The sequence below is a fragment of the Labeo rohita genome, chromosome 7 (assembly GCF_022985175.1).
Source record: "Labeo rohita strain BAU-BD-2019 chromosome 7, IGBB_LRoh.1.0, whole genome shotgun sequence".
In the NCBI taxonomy this organism is placed as follows: Eukaryota; Metazoa; Chordata; class Actinopteri; order Cypriniformes; family Cyprinidae; genus Labeo; species Labeo rohita.
In genome coordinates, this window is record NC_066875.1 from 32,611,253 (window position 1) to 32,622,816 (window position 11,564).

At 36.3% G+C, this 11,564-nt stretch overlaps 1 protein-coding gene across 1 annotated transcript; it reads left to right on the forward strand.

Annotated features, from left to right (window-relative positions):
• Positions 1-1,394: 1,394 nt before the first annotated feature.
• Positions 1,395-7,077, forward strand: anxa2b (annexin A2b). Its single transcript, XM_051113914.1, has 13 exons — positions 1,395-1,507; positions 2,215-2,269; positions 2,439-2,532; positions 3,909-4,003; positions 4,115-4,228; positions 4,461-4,551; positions 4,631-4,710; positions 5,686-5,745; positions 5,922-6,015; positions 6,095-6,190; positions 6,383-6,441; positions 6,520-6,642; positions 6,762-7,077. Exons 2-13 carry the CDS (start codon positions 2,219-2,221, stop codon positions 6,819-6,821), a joined length of 1,017 nt encoding a protein of 338 aa, XP_050969871.1. The 5' UTR covers positions 1,395-1,507; positions 2,215-2,218; the 3' UTR covers positions 6,822-7,077.
• Positions 7,078-11,564: the final 4,487 nt, after the last annotated feature.

The following is an 11,564-nucleotide window of genomic DNA, read 5'->3' on the forward strand; positions in this document are numbered from 1 at the left end:
AGCGCTGGGTTGTTTTCAACCCAGCATTTTTCAGAGTGTAAGGACATTTTTTGATGCCCATGAGGAAAACAGCTTATAAATCATACAGAATCTAAAAATGAAAAACATTTTGTGAGACAGGTAGGTTTAGGGCATAGAGTATAAAGTATACAGTCTATTTCTATGGAATGTCCTCATAAAACATAGAGACCAGTGTGTGTGTGTGTTTGTTTGTAGATGTCTACTCTCGCTATAAAACCCAGCCCATTGTTATCACTGCTGCCATGACTGAGAGCACAGTCAGACATTGGCAGAAACTCTGTTGATTGAGGAATGCTTCTCCACCTTTAGCAAACATACTTCCTTTCTATCTCTAAACGTTCTCCCAATACTGCACATGCACAATGTGTAAAGTAGTTTAATGCAATATAGGTCAAAATGAACATGTTGAGCCTGCTAAAGATGCATAGCTATTTAACTCACTATTTTGTCAATTAATCTGTAATCCTTAATAATCAGAGAAAAACTTAATGGTTTTATATCCTACATTTTTAAATAGCAAGTGAAATGTGTTTACTTTTCAATTCTCAATAATGGTATGAATCATTGAGTGTTTAAACTGCATGGTAAATTATTTATGTTATGTCATGGGTTAATATGTTTGCACAATGTATTAAACATTGAGGAATGTTTAACTGGAATTAGTGGAATGTTTAACTGATGGAACATTACCATTTTTATTTATCTTGCTATACTGCCTATATTTTACAGACCACATATGCGTGTCATTCATGTCCTCTCTGTCGAGAACAGTCATGGGTGGGGTTTCCTCTATTTCTCAACATTCAATATGTCATTTGTGACCAAGCTGACAGTTTTTTCATGCAATTCAAACATATACTGTATACATGCATGCTGAATAACTCAAATTCATGCACAGGCCTGCAACTATGATGTTAGAGATGAGGAAAAAGATGTATGTGTCAAAGATGTGGATTTGTGTATCACAACTGGCAAATCTTTGTACATTAGTAATGACACAGACTATTTATTTCAGAAACTGCATGTGCATATTTCAAAACAGCTGATGTTTAAAAATGATTCAATTTACCTGAATAATTTGGGAAATTTCTCCACAGTTTCTCATTTTGTCTGTGTTCATTTTCATTGTATGTTACAACACTTTCAAAATGTGGCCTGAATTCATGGTTTTAAAAAACTTTGTGATTTTTTGTTTGTTTGTTTGTTTATGATGGCAGTGATGGTAAGTGATGGTTTGAAAATTTAGTTTTAATATGACATTTTGGCACAAAATGTAAGTAACACAGCCATTTTTTGTAAGGAATGTGCAGCCCAGTAAATGAATAACTAATAAGCAACTTTTGGGTCTGTATTTTGAGTGGGTGAAGGTGTGGGTTGATAGGAGGAGACGGTGAGTCATTGGCTGGGTGCATTTAAAAGGTAATCTGGTACGGGGAGATACAACTGGAACTCTACAGCTACACCTTCACACTCCGCAGCATCTAAGGTAAGACTCTGGTCCTCTATTGTGATTCTCCTTTGGTTGGACTGCAAAACTTAAACTGAATCTGTTGGTAGGACTGCCGCAGTATTATGAATCTTATCAAAAGACTAGCATTGTCACATTTTTATTGCTGATTGTACTGCTTCTCATTTTCTAGTCCAGTGTAATGTGCAGAAAGAGCTGTAGTGGTCATGCTGTAAGTGTGTGTGTGTGTGTGTGTGTGTGTGTGTGTGTGATGGTCAGAGGTTCACTGGTCTGTGGAATGTCTGCAGGGTGTGTGTCCGGGTGTGCCTGAACAAAGTTCCCGCAAACGCTTTACAGCTCACATCATAATGTATAGTGTGGAGAGAAAATTATTTCCTGTTAGCACTGTAGGGGAAGTTTAACCACTGTAGTGTTGCTAAGAGACACAACGCAACAAAAAACTGTTTTTAAGTCTCTTTCTTTAATACTGTGAGAAATAACCTTTTCGGTGACACCTTTAAGGGCTATAAAATGCATACTGACTTACGTAACTGCTTATGATGACACTGAACTGGGCCTTATCTATACGTCCTACTAATCACTGTATCTATGACAACCATCACTTAGACCTTTGAAACTAAGGGTGAGGTTGTATTTTACAATGGCTTAAAACACATATTGTTTCTCCGTCTTTATCTACTCATTGTTCACCTTGGACGATCACATGTGTTCTCTGTCCTCTGCAGGAAAATGGCTATAGTGTCTGAGATTTTGACCAAACTTACACTGAGTTATGGAGGGGTAAGTTATTTCACATATTTGTGACTTAATATGCAGCATTACAAATTCAACAAACAAAATACACTTCTTTGTAAGTTAAGGTGGCTTTTAAGATTCATTGTTTGTTTTGGCCAAACATATTTTTTATTCTACATATTTTAGTATCTGTATTTCTTGGTGTATTTTTCAGGAGAGGGAACCTAAATGCCCTACAGTGGTCCCAGCTTATGACTTTAACCCAGAGGCGGATGCAGCCAGACTAGAGGCAGCCATCAAAACCAAAGGTAAGGGATGAACACTTTAAACACTTAACATTTCCATTAAACATTTGCATAGGAATCTGTAAACTTTATTTTGCACCACAGATTATTTCAGTGGAACACAAAAAGGAGTTCCCAATGGCATTTCATAGCCTAATTGTTTTACTGAAATATTTGTTTAAATGTCTTTATATTTGCTTAGCAAACAAACTGAGCTTTGGCTTTCAGCTTAGCTACCTTAAACAGGATGTGTGGTGCTTTAAAAGATTGCTTCACTCCTGAATCTGATAATTTACTCACCCCGTGTCATCCAAGATGTTCATGTCTTTCTTTCTTCAGCTGAAAAGAAATGAAGGTGCTTGAGGAAAACATTCCAGGATTTTTCTCCATGTAGTGGACTTCAATGGGAGCCAATGGGTTAAAGGTCCAACTTGCAGTTTTAATGCAGCTTCAAAGGGACGAAAAACTCCTCTGAAAAAATTGTCTGACATCGATGTGTTACACTTTTTTGTAGAGGGCATTTGACTTTCTTTGCATGTTCGCTTTGTAAACACTGGGTCACTACTTTCGCCTATGTCACGCGTGACCTTTCCAATGTGACTACGTAATGCAGGAAGTCGTGGATGCAGAGCTAATGCAAGATTTGTAGCTAAAAAGTATATAAATGTTTATTTTTTTGTAAAATGACAGATCATTTTGTTAGATAAGACCATTATTCCTCGGCTGCGATCGAGTAGAGCCCTTTGAAGCTGCACTGAAACTGCAGTTTGGACCTTCAACCTGCTGATCCCCATTGAAGCACATTATATATAGAAAAATCCTGGAATGTTTTCCTCAAAGACCTTAATTTCTTTTTGACGTAAGAAAGAAAGACATGAACATCTTGGATGACATGGGGATGAGTAAATTATCAGGAAATTTTAATTATATGAACTAATCCTTTAAGACTCCTATTCTTAAGGTAGAATAAGTGGTGAGCCCTTCTCTGTTGACAGAATTGTAAATAATGGTATAAACTGCAAACAATGATTCAGTGTCTTATAAGAATCTGGATAACATATAGAAATATATATGTATGATTTCAATTCATCAGAGGCAAAAGAACATGGGTTTGTGTTGCACTGCCTGGTAGGACTATGATGTAGTAATACTCTCATGCAGGGATATTCAGTGAATATAAAGTCTAAGTGTGTGAATGAGTGTGATTGCACTCCCAGTTTCTTTAAGATATGTATGCTAGTAGCGTCAGTGTCAGATTAGCTGAGGACTATTTAATGATTTTATAATAGGCAATAAAAAATTGCAATTAGTCCTTCAGGGCCTTATCTTAATGATGCTCTTTGGCCTTTTTCTAAACACCTACCTTCTCCTCTTGCTCTTCCCTGTATTTATTCATTCAGGTGTTGATGAGCAGACGATCATTGACATTCTGACAAAACGCAGTTACTCACAAAGGACCCAAATTGCGTTTGAGTATGAAAAACGGGCAAAGAAGGTGCACACCATAATTTTTTAATACAATAAATGTGTGCTATCCATTAAAAATGGATTATCTTACCTTCATGAAGTACACTGATATGTGTACCTGACGTCGTTTGTGTTGTAGGATTTTGTAAGTGCCCTGAAGGGGGCGCTCTCAGGCTCTTTGGAGTATCTGATTCTGGGGTTGATGAAGAGTACAGCGCAGTATGATGCCTTTGAACTGAAATCATCAATGAAGGTTTGTTTGCATTGAACTGTAGTTGTTTATGAAAGCTCTGATACATTTCTTTCAGTATTGTTGATGAATAGAAAGTTCAAAGGAACAGTCAATTTAATGCATCCTTGCTGAATAAAATCATTCATTTATTTTAAAACAAAACAAAAAGAGTCTTACTGACCTCAGACCTTTGAACAGTAGTGTATTCATATATGGTTCATGTTTTCACATGACAGTTCATGTTTTTTTGCAGGGTCTGGGCACTGATGAGGAGTGTCTTATTGAGATGGTCTGCTCTCGCAATAATGAAGAGCTGATGGAAATCAAGAAGGTTTACAGAGAAAGTAAGTGACACTGGCCCTTAAAAAGCATGAAAAGCACACTTTCACTAGTACTCATATCCTTTTATTTTTCTTTTTGCAGTGTTTAAGAAAGAATTGGAGAAAGATGTTTCTGGAGACACATCTGGTGATTTATCTAAGGTGCTCCTGGCCCTTGTACAGGTAACATCGATTACTATAACAGTTACAATTGAAGTCAAAAGTTGCAGAATCTACAAAATGTTAATTATTTTACCAAAATAAAAAATAATAGGGATCATACAAAATGGATGTTATTTTTTATTTAGTACTGACCTGAATAAGATATTTCACATAAAAGATGTTTGATAGTTGAATTTAAAAAATCACCCCATTGAAAAGTTTACACACACTTGATTCTTAATACTGTGCTGTTACTTGAATGATCCACAGCTGTTTTCTCTTTTTGTTCAGTGATAGTTGTTCACGAGTCCCTTGTTTGTCCTGAACAGTTAAACCGTCCGCTGTTCTTCAGAAAACTCGTTCAGGTCCCACAGATTCTTTGTTTTTTCAGGATTTTTTTTATTTGAACCCTTTACAAAACACTTATTGATGTGTCAGAAGGAAACCCGATGCAAAAAGAGCTGGTCTTTTTGAATTTGTAGATCAGGGTGAATGTAACTTATTTTGTCTTCTGGGAAATGTGTAAATATCTTTTATAGCTTCTGAAGGGCAGTACTAAATAAAAAAAAAAAGATATTTAGGCAAAATAAGAAAAATGTACACATCTTCATTTTGGTCAGAAGTTTACACCCCTGGTTTTTAATCCATTGTTTTTCCTTCTGGAGCATCAGTGAGTGTTTGAACCTTCTGTAATAGTGAAAAGATGGATCTCAAAATCACGCAATCATTGTTGGAAAGGGACCTGAAGGATTTTTCTGAAGAACGGCGGGCAGTTTAACTGTTCAGGACAAGCAAGGGACTCATGAACAACTATCACTCAACAAAAAAATAAAAAAAATCATTTCTTACATATCTTTTCTTACATATCTTTTATGTGAAATATCTTATTCAAAATTATGATCAAACTACTTTTTGTTGCACAACAGGCAACAGGTAAATCCTTTACTGCCAACGTAATTTGCAAATCACAGATTCTGTATTCATTCATGTCCACAGGCCAAGAGAGATGAGCCAAGTAACGTGGTGGACTACGAGAAGATTGACAATGACGCAAGAGTGAGTAGAGCCGTTTTAACTGAGGATATTCAATTGATTTATAGTCATAGTGACAGTATATTTATTTAGCATGATTAAAATAATATTATACAGTATGCAAAACTAATGTGCAATCCGACTCATGTTAAGAAAGCTGCATGGAATAACCAAAACATTACAATTATGGGAATATTTAGGCTCTTTATGATGCTGGAGTGAAGCGAAAAGGAACTGATGTGACCACCTGGATTTCAATCTTCTCTGAAAGGAGTGTCCCGCACTTGCAGAAAGGTGACATATGAACAGGTATTTGAAGTCAATTTGGCATTATTATTTATGCAACAATCTAACCAAAGCCTCTTTTTCTCAGTGTTTGAAAGGTACAAGAGATATAGCCCATATGACATTAAGGAGAGCATTCGAAAGGAGGTGAAGGGAGATACGGAAAAAACCTTCCTCACACTAGGTATCTATCAGCTGTCAGAATACTTGGTTATAGAGATGTGTATGGAAGATCTGATGATCATTTGATGCTCAATCATCTTTCACACTCCTTGGGCATCCCTTTGTGGAAACGAAATGAAATGAAATGAAATGAAAACACAAAACACGTAAAAATGTATAACATTTCCTAAAATGTATCACTGGCTTTCTGCAGTTGAGTGCTTGGAGAACAAACATCTGTATTTTGCCAGCAGACTCAGTGATGCCATGAAGGTGAATATCTAATACTGATCAGTTTCTTCTATTGAAAAATTGTGTCTATACTGAACATTTCGATTTTGATGTTTGCAGAGTAAAAGTGTTAAAGAGAAGGTTATGACCCGCATCATCGTCTCCCGCTGTGAAGTTGATCTCATGAAGGTCCGCACAGAGTTCAAGAAGAAATTTGGAAAATCTCTGTACCAGACAATTTCCGTAAGTTTCCAATTGTCTTTTTTTTTTCTTATTTTTGCTGTTATTTACCTCCTTCTTATTTTGCCTTCATTCAAGAAGCATTTTAATCAGAACTTTTCTCACTGTCTTTTTCTCCTCAGGAGCACACTAAGGGTGACTACCAGAGAGCTCTCCTGAACCTCTGTGGAGGAGATGACTGAACATCTATAATCTTCTGCTGCACGTGTCCAGCAGTGAAGACTTTCCGAAACAATTACTTAAAAATGCAGTATTATTATAAGCATGCTTTGTGTTTTCTTATGATTGTTGTTTATAAAAGTTAAACTGATCACATTCCAAGTTAAAGGAATACAGAATGAAGATGTTTTTTTAATTGTTGTCTTTTTTTTTTATTAATTATTAATATTAAATTAATTAATTTAATTGTTGTTGAAAGTAATAAAAACGTACATACGGTTTTTTGAGTGTGATCTGTGTCTGGAATTTATTTGAGACATCTTTCACCACTAGAGGTCACTAGAGTCATTTCTGTCACATAACTGTTTCCACAAGGGCATCAAAAATGTTAAAAGTTATATATATATATATATAGACATAGACAATAGACCTGTTGTGTTCAAAAGTGACTGATTGTGCTGTTTTTTTAGTTATCTGGCTTTTGAAATAATTAAAATAAAACTAATTATCAGGCAAAAGTGAAACCAAAATATACTGCTTTCCAGTTACCCCATATATAGTTCATTGTCTGGTTCGCAAACGTATTTTCACTGCGCGCGTCTTTAGTGTATTTCTATGAAAGACGTTCAAGCCGAGTTTCACGCTCGCGCGGTGAATTGTGGGATTGACAGGAGAATGCAATGAAAGTACCTGAGAGAGTTGATAAATGCGGAGAAAAAAGCTGTGTGTAGGAAATAGCTGTGTGGTTCAGGTACTGACATTTGTTCTGAGTACTTAGAAATGATGCAGATTGTGCTGTTTCTAATGAATTAAGTGCGTCAGTCATTGTTTACACCCCAGCTCACCCCACGCCAGAAACACCCACATACCAGCGGCTCCAACCACCTGCCCAACCCACAGCACCCCCGAGTTCTTCAAGGTTCCTCTCTAGTCCACAGCCCTGTAGCTTTGAACCAATGTCTAATACAGTATACTAATGATGATCGAATATTTACGCAGCATTACAACAGGTTCTGGTGAAGCATTTCAATGACTGCTTCAGAAAACTGAAAAAGGGAGTTTGTAAGTTACCTTCAGAACTTCATCTGAACCAAGGTTTTGACAGCATTATCAAATGTACGCTCCATCTCTTGCTCTGTTGCAGCACTGGGCTCAAATAATACCAAACTGTATTTTTATCCTTCTCTAGATACAGTATGTTCAGCTCAGTACCACATGGAAGGATTTTTAATTTCTATGCGATAAATACTGCGTGTATTTTAAGGCTTCAGAGTGCCACAAAACTACAGCAGTAAACACTTGAAGTGGATCGAAGAAGTTCATCAAAGTTATCCTGAGACAAGAATGAGAGAACTTTGATGAAAGGTTTTGATCCACTTTAAATGTTGACTATTGTAATACTGGCATAACCTACTGGCTTTAAACCATATTTGTACTCTTCTTAGACAACACAGGTGTAATATTTACTTTTGCAAATATGTACTTACCAACATGTCTGACGAACGTCCTCTGTCTGCAGTGGTCTTCACGAGATCTTGCGATAAGTGATGTTAAGAATGTGATATTTGTTATTGAATTGATTCAACACATTTTTTTCAAGTTGAGAGGACAAACACTCTAGTTCAGTCATTTTACAAACTAGTTGAGACAGTGAAAACTTAAAATATTAGGTTGAATGAACAAATTCAGCAACTGCAAGTTGTATCAAAATTTAAAAAAATAATTGAAACAACTAAACTGCAAAAGTATTTTTTACAATGTATGCTAAGCTTTAGATTCAACCAGAAGCCAAAGCCTTGACAGTGATCGCCATGCTCGACAGCAGGAGAGAAACACTAGACAAGAAGCAAATGTAAAAGTTGTAGTGGATGAACAAGAAGTACCATATATCAAAACCGGTGATACCAAGGCCAGTTTTGAGGATGCACTTCAGGGCAGTGACTCAGGAATGCTTGTGTTCATGCAGATGGTCTGTACTATCTGAACTCATCGGTGGACCCTGGTTGCCAGTGTTCACGAAAACAACATGCACGGAAAGTGTCCTGTTGGGCACTGACCCAAACCAGCCCGATGGTGACGCGACATGGTCAAACACAGTCACATTCGGAACAGCAGAGGCCTCTACAAGTGATAATGAAGGTATTTTTTATTACATTCATGGTTTACAGCCCTAGTTAAATAAGACAACATAAAAGACACTGAGACACTAGACAGACGATCAAAAGATCGTGTAGAATCTGAAATGCTCCCTCCTATACTGTTCTCGAATTTCCTGTGCTAAGTTCTTGTACATTTCCCTCTTGTGATCAGGTGTCCTAGCAGGCTTAGTTAAACACATGAAATCATCATCCTCTCTACTGGACCCTGTTCCACCACAGTTTTTAAAAGACTTGTTTGACACCATGGCCACTAGTATACTTTCTGTTGTTAATAGTTCTTTAGCCCAGGGTTGTGTTCCATCTTGTTTTAAACTTTAATTAAAAAAAGGTTACAGTGGTCCCATTTCTAAACTTCCATTTTTATCAAAACTTTTAGAGAAGGTAGTTCTGACTCAAATCACCCCTTTTTTGTGGGAGTATGATCTCCTGGGTTTTAGAGCTGGTATTAGCGATTCTGGGATGGCTGCAGTTTTAATTATGTTAGATCTCAGTGCCGCATTTGACACGGTAGATCATTCGATTCTTTTAAAACAGTTGGAGTGTGAGGTGGGGTTTGAGGGAACTGCCTTGAAATGGTTTTACTCCTATATAAAGGAAAGGACATTTTTTTGTTAATTTGGCAAATGTTTCATCCTCTGTGGCTCCCTTAAAATATGGCCTTCCTCAGGGCTCGATTTTGAGACCGACACTGTTTTCTTTATACATGTGCTCGCTGGGGTCTGTTTGCCGTCAACACAACATCTCGTATCACATGTATGCAGATGACACAGATTTATCTTCAGCTTAAGGTTGGAAATGAGCAGTCTTTACAGTCCCTGTTGCAGTGTCTAGATGAGATTAAAGGATGGCTCTCAAATAATTTTCTTCAGCTTAATGAGAAAAAATCTGAGATCATAATATTTGGTCCTTCTAAGGCTAAAGAGAAGATAGCCAATGCTCTTGCCCCGTTAGAAATGACAGTGAAAGATAGTGTGAGAAATCTTGGCATCATAATAGATTCATCTCTTAGCTTTGATAAACAGATTAGTTTGGTTGTAAGAAGCAGTTTTTATCAGCTTAGAATTATTTAGAAGCTATCGTCTCTCCACTGGTAACCAGTCAGGTATAGGATTGATTTAAGATTTTAGTATGGGTTTTTAAAGCTTTACATAACTTGTCCCCAAATTATATTACCGACCTCATAGTGTCTCATACACCAGCTAGGTCACTTAGATCAGTCATTGTTGAATGTGCCTTGGTCAAAAAAGAAGTCAAAAGGGGACTGTGCCTTTTCAGTAGTAGGTCCTCAACTATCAAACAATCTTATCCTGTACATTCGGCAGGCTCCGTCTATAGAGGCTTTTAGGTCCCAGCTTAAAGCATATTTTAGTCTGGCCTTTGAAGTAGGGAAAGTTTGATTTGGGAACCTTTTACAAATGTTTGTTTTACTTGTAAGTTGTGTGTGGATTTTATTTTATTTGTCATTTTGTGAAGCACTTTGGGCAACAACCTTGCATTTAAATGTGCTAAATAAATAAATGAAGTTGAAGTTGAGTGGAATGAGGAAAATGAAGGATAGGCTATCTGAGCAAATGGGAATGTGGAAAATTAAGTATACCTGAGCCAGAGCCAAAAGTGTGTTGGGCTCTGGTTTATGGAAAAGGTTTTTACTCAGGTAACATATACTTTATTTTCTGCGTTACGCTTAGTCTCATTTGGCCGTAGACAAATCCAGTCCACATTCCCCTGTGATTTATTTATTTATTTATTTATTTATTTATTTTTTTGAGGTTAATGCCTTAAATTGGAGTAAACACATTCATATATAAAATAGAACAAAACCTATAAGAATAGATGTTACATATACTGCATATACTGCATGCATATTACATAGAAATTCGACAGTTAAAGCACAGATTTTAAAATAGAATACAGCAAAGTAAATACAGCTGTAAATAGGTTAGTCCACCCAAAAATAAAATTCTATCAGCATTTACTCGCTCATGTTGTTGTTCCAAACTTGTAAAACACTGTGCTATACACACTGCTAAGTTTGTCAATACACTCTAAAAATGCTGGGTTAAAACCCACCATTTCTAGGTTATCTGGCAACCCTGCGCTGGTTAAATATTGGACAGAACACATGCTGTTTTTTTTTTTTTTACCCAGCTGGTTAGGTAAAATATTTGTCCCAACATGTTGGGTTGTATTATTTAACTCAACTATTGTTTAAAATTACTATATTTAGAAAATTAAAAATCACACACAGAATTACAATAATCAAAAAGTAAACATTTATTAATAATCAAGCACACCCATGGACAAAATAGAACAAATTTAAATTATTTGGATGAGTACAGCATTGTTTACAATATTACATACATTTTAGAAATAAAAAAATGTAACATTTAAAAGTAACATTTTAATTCAAGTGTATTCAGTCATTCTCTGTTATCCCTTTTTACCAAAATAGCTCCCCCTCCCTGGACGTCAAGCTCCATGGGCTCTATAGTGAGCACTCTCCAACTTGCTCATAGACAAACAGTACTGAGATTAGAGAACATATTTTAACTTCAAAATAAATTAACTTCGGTATTATAACGTAAAATCAGTTCAGGTTATGCAAGA